Source organism: Delphinapterus leucas, chromosome 18 (assembly GCF_059928025.1).
Source record: "Delphinapterus leucas isolate spDelLeu-1000000601 "Yukka" chromosome 18, BTC_Dleu_Yukka2, whole genome shotgun sequence".
NCBI classification, from domain to species: domain Eukaryota; kingdom Metazoa; phylum Chordata; class Mammalia; order Artiodactyla; family Monodontidae; genus Delphinapterus; species Delphinapterus leucas.
This window is the reverse complement of record NC_143146.1, coordinates 65018070-65032184: the sequence shown is the minus strand read 5'-3', so window position 1 is coordinate 65032184 and position 14115 is coordinate 65018070. Positions and strand designations below refer to the sequence as shown.

The following is a 14115-nucleotide window of genomic DNA, read 5'->3' as shown; positions in this document are numbered from 1 at the left end:
CCCCCCCCCATAGCTTGCCAATCATTTTTTTTTCAAGTGCAGTTTGATTCGAGAAGAGAGAAAACACGAGTCAGGAGTCAAAGAGCTCAAGGAGACGTGTCCAAAGAGATGTGCAATGGTCATTGCTCAAATCAGAGGAGAAGAGATTTCTTCACTGGCATGAACATTTGGAAGAAACAGACTCTCATCTTTTCTGACACTGAGAGGTTCTGAGTTTTCTGAGTTTATGGTACTGTTCTTGAGAAGCCAAGAGCGTAATTTCAAGGACAGGAAACATGATGGCTTCTCAATCAAATTAAATAGCAAAGTGAAATCAATAATTACTCAAATTTACTTGGCAAATTAGCAAGACAAATTAATTGAAACTCTACTTTTGATCATAAGGATATAGTTAGAAAAGTCTTTGGTGGATGAAAATATCTCTGAGGCATGAATTAAATCAACCGGACAACCTGATGATAAAGCCCTTATGCTTAATGTACAAATCCAACTTGCTGGCATGGAATATAAAGGAAGAATAGAGATTATCAGCAAATATTCATTAAAAGTGGTCCTGTACAAACAATGTGAATAATAATAGTAAACATCTACTGGGCTTTTATTCCGTGAAGATGCTATGCTACACTATGTATTATTCTTATCACTTGTACTGTTTTGTTCTCTTAAAAATTAATAAAGAGAACCATTATGGTTACCACTTGCACAGCATAAACCATTACTGGCCCTTTGTCCACAACCATGGACTTCATGACAGAAGGAGCACAGAGCACCAAAGTCTGACAAAAAAATAGAGACTGAGATGCCTTTTCTCCTCTCAGCCTCATCTTCCACTTACAAATGTCACTACTTCTCAGTAACTCTGGTTCTGTAAAACTCTGAACACATCCATGCTGGGCCACAAGAAGCCAGTCCGTACATGGTATTGCCTGACAGCAATTCATTCAAGATGGGCACGTGACAAATTGGTCCAACTAGACTGAGGAGAGAGACTTTTATTCCATTACGGGGGGAGAAGCTCGCCCTCGCCTATTTGACATGAACAAGGATGCTTAGCGCCACAAGTGCCAAATGCAGTCCTCTTCCGACCAAGGGGAGAACTAGCCTCAGGATGAAGGACTTTGAGATGGACAACATCTCTGAGCCCCTGGCTCAGTCAAGTCTAAAATTCACCTACAGGCTCTGGCCTGTAATAAGGGATCTTAAATGTCTTCTTTGTTTAAGCCAGTTGGCATCAGATTTTCATAACCTAAAGTTAAAGCCTCCTAATTTATATAAAACAAAATGAATGAATGTTTGTTAAACTAAATTCCAGCAAGATACAAAAAATTAATTTTTCTATATAAATTAAGGCTTTTTAAAAAAAGTATGGTCGCTGACCACTTATACCTGAATCACCGGGGATCCTTGTTTGAAACACAAATGACAGAAGCATAATATCCGAGGCATAGAAACTAAAAATCTATCCTCTCAACCAGCCTACCTCTGATTCCAATGCTCAAGGTTGAGAACGACTGTCAAGGCAAGCTATATACCATTTCAGTGGGGGAATTTAGAAATTCATTACGCAGCGTGCTTTAAATTCTTGTTTCCCTGTTTTGAAAATGTGTGTATTCAAACCTGCTCCTGGCTTCCTCATAAATAAGTGTGATCTAAAGGTAAGCAGAGTAACAGTCTTTGATTTGTGAAAGTGGTTATTTTTGCAAAATTGCTTCAAGGCTCGGGACTTGATAAGATATGAAAATGCTTGAGAAATAATCAATAGCCTGATAAAACTGGTTTTGATGAATGTAAAACAAATTCTCCCCCAAGTGCCTTTCTAAGGAAAGCAGGCATTTAAAAAAGTAGATTCTATTAGGCTCCCGCCATGTTATGTTACAACCACAAATGTAAGCTTTTTACGTGGTCCCTTCCTTGCCTAAACAGTACTCATATTTTTGGACTCAGTTTAAATGCTCTTTCCCTGGGAGGCCCTTTCTGGCCCCTCAATGATTCCTACCCGCTCTGGTGCGTAATCAGGCTCCTTCCTGGCTCTTCTCCCTAACCTGCCTGCAACCTACCTCCCTGTCACCCTAAAACACGCCCACGTTCACTCTTTACCTACCGAAATCCTCTACAGCCTTGAGGGCTCAGCTAAAAATAATACCTCCTTAAGAAGCACCCAGGTGAGGTCAGGGCCCCCCGAATGGTAAAATAGCAACTAAATGAAATACCAATCGGGCTGCTTTGGGCTGCAAGTAAGAGAAGGCCTGCCTCAATCTTTACCCTGTAAGGAAATGAATTACTGTGTGTCAGCAAGGCTGGAAATTCTAGGGATGCCTGCCCACAGGCTGGTTTCTCTGCCCGCCCCTGCCCTGCGGCCTGCTCCTTCCTGCTATTCCACTTTGTCAGGGGTGGCTGCCAGAGAGAGGGAGACCATGGCTTCTGATGCCTCTTCCTTAGGCATGTGATTCCATCTTTCTCAGAAACCTCTGGAAACATCTCCATTCTCACTCGCCCAAATGAGCTTAAGCTTTCCAGGCTAGTGCTAAGAGGTGCGATGACCAAGCTTAATGAATGGTGCTTTTCACACCTTATGTCACAACATGACACAACAAGAAAATGGTAGTATTTACAAAGGATCCTAGGATAACTGGATGGGGCTGCTCGGTGCAAAGTCTTGGACTGTCCTATATCCTGACCGGCTGAAGGAATAGATAAATGAGCACAAATGGAATGAAGACATTTCTGGCACATCAGGGGGACGGCTTTGCTTGAGGTCAGGGGTCTCAAGCTACAGCTCCACTACCCGTTTGTGTAAATAAAGTTTTATTGGGACACAGCCACACCCATTCATATAGGAACTGTCTTACCATGTACTTGGCCATATGGCTTGCACAGCTGAAAATATTCATGATCTGACTCTGGCTCTTTATAGAAACATTTGCCAAACTTTGGCTTAGACTGACCAACTAGAGTGGAATAGTATTGGCAAGACAACCACGGTGCCCATTACAGTTCCTGACCCTTTATAACACACTCTCCATATATATATGTGTGTGTGTGTATATACACACACATACACACACACACATATATTTATATATTTAAGTATATGTGCCTTTCCTGTTAGTTTTTAAGTTACATGAGGGGAATAAACAGTGTCTTTTAATTTATTTATTTATTTTTGGCTGTGTTGGGTCTTTGTTTCTGTGCGAGGGCTTTCTCTAGTTGTGGCGAGCGGGGGCCACTCTTCATCGCGGTGCACGGGCCTCTCACTATGGCGGCCTCTCTTGTTGCAGAGCACAGGCTCCAGACAAGCAGGCTCAGTAGTTGTGGCTCACGGGCCCAGCTCCTCCACAATAGTGTCTTTTTAAATTCGTTCCTGATGCCATGTCCCCAGCACCTTGCACAAGGCCTGGCACATCGAAAGCACCCTATAAATATTCCTTTGCTGAATAATTGAATGAATGCACTCCTTACATAATCTGCCAAAGTGGGAACAAAAGCAAAAATGATTTCTTTTGGGATATGCTCTAAAGCAGCGGTCCCCAACCTTTTTGGCACCAGGGGCTGGTTTCCTGAAAATTTTTCCTCGGATGGGGGCCGGGGAATGGTTCAGACGGTAATGTGAGCAACAGGGAGCATTGGAGAGCGGCAGATGAAGCTTCAGTCAGTGGCCCGCCGCCCACCTCCTGCTGTGCGGCCCGGTTCCTAACAGGCTGGGGACCCCTGCTCTAAAGACAGCAGTCACAGCTCAATAACGGCACGCCAAGAAGTTGACCCACATTCCACTATAAGGAGGCCGTGAACCTTAATAACATTAACACTGCCCAACCCTCGGGAGGAAAGATTCATTCACACGCAGAGAGGAGAGGCGCAGAAACAAGCTCAGATTCTCAGAACTGGCAGAGACGGTACGGCCACGGCTAGCAGCACGTACGCCACTAACACCGGGCTACAGAGTCATCCTTGCAGAGAACGCTCACCCTCCCACGCACAGGGCGGCTCCCAACCCAGCCCTACGCTCTTCAAGTTTGCTCCGTAATCTCTGAGTTCACTCACTCCCTGAAGTTCAGCTCTCATCAGTGTTCCAGAGAACAGTAATACTTTAGTAAAGACAGAAAACACAGCAAGTTCGGTGGGAAAGGTGTGGTGACATCTCTGTGCCACGGTTTCCCTTTAGGTCTTCTTTAGGGAGAAAAGATCACAGAGTCTGAAAAATTAATAGTAACCTGGAGAAATGGAACTCGATAAAGCCAAAATACTTCTTCAGGGGACCCAGAACTCATTTTATCTGTAGATAATGCCAGTTTTGATTTTTTTTTCTCATCATCCAATCTAAGAGAAATTTAAAACTGAAAAGGCCAAAATTAAAACAACGCTGTAATTTGAAGGTTGCTAAAACGGCTTTAGTGAGTTTATAACATAAGAAAATTATCATCACTAGCAAAGAAAGAGGCAAGTGTTTTGTTTTTAACGTTAATTTTGACATTCAAATTTTTAATCCTCAATGATGAGAAGCTGTAAAATCCTGGGGTGCAGTAGCGAAAACAGGATCTGAGTTTCATTATAACCTGCTAATTAATATGGCAAAACTCAACAGCAAGACACCAGCAAGAACAGGATTCTAACCAAGTTGAGGCCTGTGTGAAACAGCAGAGAATCCCTCAAATACCAGAGAAAGAAAAATGCCAAACACTGTATTGCAATATCTCCCCTGGACACGGTTTGCTTTCCAATAAAAAAAAGGATAGGCTAGCGGTTAACTTTGTGCCAGTATTTTCCCCTTCTCTGCATTTACAACAATCACAAACTAATCTAGCCTTAGGACAGCTTCGCCTTCAATGAGGGAAGAATGGGCAGAGGGAAATCTCTTATTTTTTATCCATGGAAACTGGGTGGTATTTCAGGCACCATCTCCTCTACCCAAAGAGCCAATAGTATTTTGAGGGAAGCAGGTGTTTGTCATCCATTGAGTCAAACAAAAATTGCTTCATTTTCAAATTCACAGACTTTTTATATGATATCACATCTGCCCATTTTTCTCAGTATCCAACAGAATTTTTTTCTTATAAGTTCTTTTATTTATTTATTTTTTGCTGCATCATGCGGCATGCGGGATATTAGTTCCCCGACCAGGGATGAACCCACGCCCCCTGCAGTGGGAGCACAGAGTCTTAATCGCTGGACTGCCAGAGAAGTGCCTTTTTTTTTTTTTTTTGATAAGTTCTAACAAAAATTTTTTAAATGAATTGGGATATAGTAATACTGCCGTTAGACCAGTTCCCTCAAAATTTTTCTACTTAGAGAGAAATATTTAATGTGAAAAGCAGACAGATGTTCAAGTTAGTAACTCACTATGCGCTCATTGTCAAAAACTTAATCTGTCTATCCATATATTAGGGAAAAATATGTTGGCTATCATTTGGCAATAAGTGTTTTATGGGCTCATAATCTTCGGTCTAGTTAACACCAATTCTAGCAAAACATCCTAAGAAAATGATTCAGTCAAGAGAAGACTTATATTCATTAAACTACTCCTTACGATATGTTTACGTAACACCAACTGAGTAGGCAAAATACCCAACTAGAAAGAAATAAGCAAGTGGTTAAGTAAATGTAGGTTTCTCAACCAACGGAAATATTAGCTAACCATTACAAATTATAATGGTGCAAACCATGTCGTACTATGCAAAACATTTTTATAGGCTGCCAAGTAAGTAGAATACATTCTCTGCACAAGTGAGAAATAGCTCAAATTTTCTGATTAGGACGCAGAAAAAATCATGAGCCCTTCATCAAGGTGTGAGCTGTGGCCTACTTGATCACAGACCCTGTTTCCTGGGTCTCTATGGTCCCCTGACGAGCTTTCTTCATCCCTCCCCTGTGCTTTGCTGAACTGAAATCCTTGCCTGCCAGATGATCCACAGGGTCACTTTAAGACCCAGCTCCATCCCCATCTCTTTCACAAAGCTGTGTATTACCCTGGAGTGAAACTGCTTCAGATTCCTTAGCACTGACACTCATCTTCCTGATCATAGTATTTGCTTTATCTTCTCCAATAGACAGTGAATTCCACAGAGAGAGTTACTTTTAGTGCATGAAATGACTCAAATATATGATTTTTGAATGAATGAATGAATGAATGAATGAATATTAACACCTCATAGCAAGGACCATTTCTTTTCTTTGTATCTACAGTACTTCCCACAGTACAGGCCAACAGTAGATTATACATAGCTCTTCACTAAACAGTTGAATAAATGAATGTATGTGTATTGTCACACGTGACTGCTGGCTCCAATCCTGGGATGGGTTTTTCTTCTCCATCCCTTTTCCACCTTCTTCTATGAAAGATCAGAGAAGGTTCTCTTCTAAAAGGAGTACTGTGCATGAAGAGAACTTACCCAGGTCAAACTGGCCAGAAATGTAGCCACAAGTCTGCCGGACCTCCTCACTGTCCCAGCCCAGGGGGTACAGGGCACAGCCAGCACCGATCAACAGGCCTGCAAAGAGAAAAGACAACGGGACTTTAGCAATGCCCCTCTGCAGCCCTAGATAAAGGTACAAGGGAGAAGAAATCAGTATAGGCAATGTGACAACGGAACATGGGGTCTGCTTTTGGGAAAGCACCAGCCAAGCTCCCTTTAGTGACCTAAGTTCAGTTTAATTCCAAGAACAATTCCAAGTCTGCTTAAAAGGGGGTGGGAGGTGAGAAGAACCACCTTGACAGACAGCTCAGTTTGGTTCCAACTTCCCCTTTTAAAGCATTAAAAGCCTTGCAAATCCTGTTTAGGGAGTACAATCCAGAAGCCCTTTTAATCACTCTTGTAAAAAGCCAACCCATTCCACCCTCAATCCATGTAAACAAGTAATTCGAGAGCCAGCAAAAGGGCCTCATTGGTTATGCACCATCATTCATTAGATTGCTTTTTCCAATTTAAGAATCAAAATAGAATGTTTCAGCATCATCAAATTTTTTTTTTTTCCCCGGTATGCGGGCCTCTCACTGTTGTGGCCTCTCCCGCTGCGGAGCACAGGCTCCGGACGCGCAGGCTCAGCGGCCATGGCTCACGGGCCCAGCCGCTCCGCGGCATGTGGGATCTACCCGGACCGGGGCACGAACCCGCGTCCCCTGCATCGGCAGGCGGACTCTCAACCACTGCACCACCAGGGAAGCCCACATCATCAAATTTTACCAGGGGCAGAGAGAGCATAAAGATTTTCATGAACCACTTGAGCACACTGACTGAACTCGTGGACCATGCTACGGTTACCATGCTCCCTTGAGAAGTTGAGAATCACCAAGTGTCCACACATCTTGGAAATACTCAAGAACACAGACGCTTACTGTGACTTCAGTTCTTCTTGCAGTGAAGACCAAAAGGTTTGATGAGTGAACTAAAGCAAGTGACAGTTTTACTTTAAGTCAAGGTATCATGGCAGCTCACCCTGAGCGGACAGCTTTCGATTGGTGAGTCTTTAGTTTTACATCAAAACCTATCAATAATATGGTTTTATGAGAAGCTGAATGAGACTGAAGCACTGACCAATCAAATCTGAGGGCTCATCTGAAAGTATCATCTTGTCACATCAGTCAGCGAGTATTAACATCACCCGTAAATCCACAAGTATGCTGAGTCAGTGGGACCAATGCATACACAGTCTGACTGTCTGCAGGATTGTGGGTTAAAAGGCGCTAAATAACGGAGGCCCCTAAATTAGAAAACCTGTTAATGTGGTAATGTATAGGCCGAACAACAGTGTCCCCAAAGGCATCTAAGGGAGATCTTCAGTATTTCTGGATTGAGTCTATCCTGTCCCCCTTTTGCTTCTCCCTTGCCCCTGGTGGATGACTTGAGTAGCTGTAACCTGTACAAATTGTCTGTTTCCTCACAGGCATCTAAGGAGGAGCTGCTTTCCACCCCACTCCCCCAACCTCTATGCCAGCTGTGTGGAGAGACATCCCCCAGAAACTGACATGTTTTCCACCCTGTTGCCCCTCCCTCTGATCCATCCCTTAGGCCCCAGTAAAACGAGCATCTAATGCAGAAGAGCTGTGATCCGAGGGAATTGCCTGCAAAGAATCACTGCAGCTGCAAATCACAAATTCCAGGATACCTGTATGCAACTGTGTAAATATGAATTGTGTTGAGGCTGAAGAATAATTCGAAAAGCAATGATACGAGGTTTGCTGACTAAGCAAATATCCCAGTGACCAGTTTCCTTAGGCTTTTTGCCTTAGGATAAAAGTTATAGCATTCTGAAGACAATTCCAAACTAGCGTTATCCACCATCAGGTAAAGAGAGAATTAATGAGGATGCCAGAGTTTGTGTAAACTGAATTCCATGAATGTTGAATAAATAATGTGGCATCATTTCCATGCTACTCAGTTCTTAAATTAATAAGTAACACCACTTTTTGAGATCTGGTGAGCAATTTTTAAATGATGACACACGCAGAAAGGCCGTTAGGTATAAACTGTTCAAGGCTAAGTAAAATGAAAAACGGTAGAATTTAAAGCATCAGTATTCCCTTTATCTGATAGGCAAACAAATGATAAAGTCTCAATTGCTAATGTTCTTACAGTATGGCAGAAAAATGTGTCATGTGTTCATGAAAGAAGCTGCTTTTTTTTGTTTTGTTTTCTGTTTTGTTTTTATCAGAATTTATTCTTAACTTCTGAAAAGAATTGCTTTTATTTACAGTTATCCAATGCCAGTTGTTGTGTCTATATGAATTTCTTTTTAAATTTTATTTATTTATTTAATACAGCAGGTTCTTATTAGTTATCTATTTTATACATACTAGTGTATATATGTCAATCCCAATCTCCCAATGCATTCCCCTCCCCGCCCAAGAAGCCACTTTCGTCCAGTATAAGGATCCCAGCATTTTGCGAGACTAAACAGAGAGGAACTTTTAAGTGCCTATTATGGAGCAAACAGGCCTGTGATTCTCTAAGTGGTACAACGCTTGGTAGTCAGGGTTCTTCTGTGTAATAGAATATTGGGCTGTCTTTGTAACAGTACGAAATATGGAGTCAACCATATAAATTAGAAATAATTTCATACATAGGAAATCTGTGTTAGGTGTAAGAATTAAAAAAAGAAAAATACCACGAGCATATGTTCACATTAAAAAAGTATTCAGTGGAGGGCAACTAGCTCATCTGGATTTTAGTATTCGTATTTATGTAGCCGTTGTCTTGTCATCTGCTAATGTTTGCTAACAGTAAAGATACTGCAGATTCTGAAGATGTGGGCAACATTTCTGGGAGAAAAGTGCATGTTGCAAACTCCTCAGGCTAAGTGATTAGGTTCTGTAGGTAAATATCTGGCCTCCCCACTACCTCGCTACTATTATACATTAAGGTGAAAGCAAGTCTCGGGCCGAATTCAGCCAACTACGAAACAACTGTTTACTAGCAGGCTGGCACAAAAAGCGATCAGATGACCAATACCTTAAACTCAGTGAAACCCTCCCCCAACTCCATCAGACGTCACTCTAACAAATACCTTCAGAACACAATAAATACAACAATTATTCAGACAGCAGGATCAGGGACACTTCAGGTCAGATGAGACAGTATCTTCCAGTTGATGGAATGGGAGAGGGTGCAGGAGTCGAATTCTAGACCTGCCCTGCCCCACGCAGTAGCCACGAGCTACACGTAGCTATTTAAGTTTAAATTTAAGTTAGGGATTTCCCTGCCGCTCCAAGTGGTTAAGACTGGTGCTTTCACTGCCAGGGCCTGGGTTTGATCCCTGGTTGGGGAACTAAGATGCTGTAAGCCATGCGGTGCAGCAAAAAAAAAAGAAAATTAAGTTAATTAAAATTAAATAAAATTCAGTTCTTCAATTGCACTAGCCACATTTCAAATGCCTAGTAACCACAGGGCGCTAGACAGTGCAAATACAGACCATTTTCATAATCACAGAAAGTGCTGTTGGAGAGGGCTGCTCTAGACCTAAGACACCACTTCAAAAGGATGGGAAAAAACCTGCCACTCTAAAATGTCCCTTTGGAATGTGGATTATTTCTAACTAAAAGCAATCAAGGCCCAAAAGATTCAGGAAGAAAGTTTGACCTTCCCCTTAACTGCCTAAAAGAATGTAGACAGAGGGCCTGTTCCAGGAATAGAGCTATCACCAGAGATATTTGCAAAGAATACGGGCAAGTGTGGTGGAGGAAACTCTACACAGGGATTAAAGATCAGAGTTCACTCTATGTCCCACTGTCTCTGCCCAGCCCAGTAAACATTTATTTACCAAACACTTGCTTCTCCATCTCCATGTAAATTGCCTTCCTCCCCTCTGAAGCCCCAAAGGACTAACCCCCAACATTCTCTTTGTCTTAGCTGAAGATGATATTTCAAGTCAGTGACGTTTTGCCATTTCAGGGAATCAATCACTCAGTTTTTCCTGAGTCTCTCCCCATGTACACATGTTATTAAACGTTTGTTTGATTTTCCTCCTCTTAATCTATCTCATGTCAAGTCAATTTAATTCTTAGGCCAGCCAGAAGAACCTAGAAGGGTAATGGAAAATTTCTCCCCCCCGCCCCCCCCCCGACACTGGGCTGGCCAGATTCTTACACCTATGCCTGACACTGCCTGTTACCAATCAAAATCATCCTTACTCTTTTAGATTCTCCCTTTGTGGGTGGGGGTGATGGGTGGCTAGAAGCCAGGAAACTACATTTCAAAATCTCTCCTGCGAGCAGAAGTTCTGGCTCATAGTCTGTCAATGGACAGGTAAAAGGGAGGAATAAACCATATTCCCCATTGGCAGCTGCAGCCAGATGACATGCTCTTCTGCAGACAGTAGACATGATATTTGGGGTGTGGTTTCCTGGCATCCCTCTTGGCCTCAACTCTCTGAGGGCAGATCATCAGCTGTCCTCTCCTTTTTTTTTTTTTTTTGGATAATTTTTGATTTTTTTTAAAAAAAATATTTTATTTATTTTTGGTTGTGTTGGGTCTTCGTTGCTGCGCACGGGCTTTCTCTAGTTGCGGTGAGTGCGGGCTACGTTTTGTTGTGGTGCGTGGGCTTCTCATTGCGGTGGCTTCTCTTGTTGCACAACACAGGATCTAGGAACGCGGGCTTCAGTAGTTCTGGTACGCGGGCTCAGTAGTTGTGGCTCACGGGTTCTAGAGTGCAGGGTCAGTAGTTGTGGTGCACAGGCTCCGGGCATGTGGGATCTTCTCGGACCAGAGCTCAAACCCATGTCCCCTGCAATGTCAGGTGGATTCCTAACCACTGCCCCACCAGGGAAGTCCTGCCCTCACTTTTGATCCCTGCACTTCCTGAGCTCCTGAATTCTTCAAAGCAGCTTCTCTGACCTCCACTTCCCCAGACCTCCTAGTAGGTCTGTGAAACTTTAAATCCCTGGGTTACATTCCCTGCTGCTTGAAATACCTAGAGTGGTTTCTTTTATTGGCCAATTCCTGGCTGGTACGTGCCCTACTTGTCCAAGGGCAGAGGGGCTGATACGAATCTTTCTATCTGTCCATTACTTAAACATCCATTTTCTCAATTAAAAATGATCTCAAATACAATTTATGCCAATTACTAAACCTTGGGGTAAGTATAATGATATTAAAAGGCTTTGCGTTAACTGCCTCTGTGGTGTGATCTCTGGTTAGGGAACTTATGCTAATTAACTTCTAGAGTGTGGATTTCAAAAGAGGATACATCAAACGTTAACTAACTGCCTTTATATTGGCATCAACTAGAGTTGTATCGTCTATACTGAGTTACTAATATTGTAAAGTTAGAGAAAATTAGGATTGGCATATATGCACCACCATGTGTAAAACAGATAGCTAGCGGTAACCTACTGTATAGCCCAGGGAGCTCAGCCAGGTGCTCTGTAGTGAGCTAGGTGGGTGGGATGGGGGTGGAGGTGGTGGGGAGAGGGAGGTCCAAGAGGGAGGGGATATATGTGTACACATAGCTGATTCACTTCTTTGTACAGCAGAAACTAACACAACATTGTAAAGCAATTATACTCCAAAAAAAAAAAAACCATAAAAATGAGAACATCATTTTAATGGAAGAAATCTGCCATTGTTCAGTTTTAGCAGTGTTAAGTCTTAGACCATGTTGTGGAAATCAATGTTTGATAGAAACATAGTTTGAAAATCCCTGAATTAGATACCACTTAGATATGATACTGTGTGCTGAAACGAGGCTCAGAAAATATTCAGGAATGTGAAGTGGTTGCCCAAATGAAATCTTCAGGAATTAATGAGTTTTTATGGCTCTAGCTGACTAATTTGTTCCTGGGGAGTAAACGGTTCAATTAAAATCTCTGGCTCACAAACTTTTATATTATCTACGTGGATTTTCTCTGTTACATTTATAAACCCTGTGGTTACCTCATGGGGCTTAATTATGTGGTATTTTAACCAAATTCCCATTTCACTGCCATTACAGACATCATGAAAAAAAGTCACACTCTGTGAAAATCTGTGCATATAGGAATGGAAGTGAGGCAAGATGCTGTGAATCGGAGGAAACAACCTGAGGAAGGTGGTAACAGAGGTGGGTGGTTGGAGGACATGTGAACTCATTGGCAGCTACAGGCTCGTTTGCAATTAAGAAGAAGTCTATTCTTGCGATCCTAAAGACTATGCAGCTTTTAAAGGGTCATGAGTCAATCATAAATTAGAGTAAATTAGTTCAGTCTTTAGTTTTCACAGGGCACCTCGCTGGAATCAGTTACAGGACATCATAGACTATTGGAAAGGTCACTGTGTAGGAGGTCTTGGGGATTTATCCACTTTAACCTGAGTCCTCTAGGGTTTTGGCCTCACCCTGTTTAAGATAACTAAAATGTCTGAAGAGCCAGGTCTGTAGAATGACCTCGAAGGAGAAGCCAGTGTTAATGGAGAAGAAAGAGTCCGGATAAATGCAGAAAGGTGGATGCTGGGAGCTGCGCTGTGATGCTGTATTATCAAAGCGGTCTGCCTTTAGCCCCATATGGGCTCCTGGGCCTAAATCTTAGGACACACTCTGCCTGCCCGTAAACTGCCTTGGGGAGAGAGAGGGTCCTAGTGGAAACGCTATTCATTTTCGCACCACGCTGGAGATATCTGCCACGATACTAATTATTGTTTTGAATTTGAGTGTTAAGTCTGAAGTTTGTAAAGAGCTCCGTGGTCAAAGTAAGAACCCGAGGCTGGGAATTTTCCCTTCTGCAAACCATTTTCTATTCAGTCAGTACTTCACACTCAGCCAACGGAATATTAACATAACAATTCAGCTCCTGCCAAGAAGGCAAAACCGAACTCCAGTTAGCCAATGCCAATTGCTCCCCACAGGTGGTAAGAATAGAGTCCTCGTGTTAAACTCATAAAGTCTTATTTTTTTTCCAGGCCACTCTTGAAAGATTTTATGTGACCTCACTTTTTTTCCATGACTATCGCTCCAATCGTTTCCACGGCTTATTATTTTTTTAAATAGCCTGACTTTCCCCACCTATTGCCCCTGGAGTGGTCACACAAGCCTTTCCCATCAATTCATCTTTTATGTTTTTTGGATACTTTTATCCATCCTCCAGTTCCTTTATCTTCCTTTCTGCGGCAAGCGCCGAGGGAAATTGTTTTCTTTACTTTTCTCATGAAAGCTGCTCGGTCTTGTAGCCCGTTATCTGGACTTTTCTTTGGAAGAGGCTGGCGTATCTCCAAGTCACCACATGTTAATTTATGTACATGATATTCATCCATTTTCAGCCCTCGATAACCGTCCTTTTACAAAATGGAACAGCAAAATAAAGCCAGTAGTGGGGAGGGCACAAGGGCAAGGGCCAGTATTATAACTCTTCGGACTTTGAATGCACAACAAGAAGGAAACTACTGAAGTATTCTAGAAGAAGGAGGCTTGGTTAGGCTCTTGTAAGCCGTACCTCCTTTCACAGTGCTTTCTGAAAACTGAGGCACTGAGGATGCAGGAGGCTTGTCCAAGGACACAGAGCCCAAATCAACCCCAGGGCCCCCAGGGCCCAGCCCACGGCTCTTTTCCACCTATCATGATCCCAATGCTTGGACATAAGTCCACTCCAAGCTCACACACTCTCTGCCCACAACTTGAGTTCAGGCCACACGTGTTGGATTTGAAGAACATGGTGTT

The 14115-nt window shown here is 42.6% G+C and overlaps 1 protein-coding gene across 3 annotated transcripts in view; it reads right to left on the bottom strand.

Moving 5' to 3' along the window:
- LHFPL6 (LHFPL tetraspan subfamily member 6) overlaps nucleotides 1-14115 on the bottom strand; it is a 275293-nt gene that overhangs the window by 65978 nt on the left and 195200 nt on the right. For all 3 annotated transcript variants that reach the window (XM_089899652.1, XM_022574712.3, XM_089899651.1), the window contains exon 3: nucleotides 6387-6485. In XM_089899652.1, the coding sequence (XP_089755778.1) occupies nucleotides 6387-6485 (99 nt within the window). The remainder of the gene's footprint in view (nucleotides 1-6386; nucleotides 6486-14115) is intronic.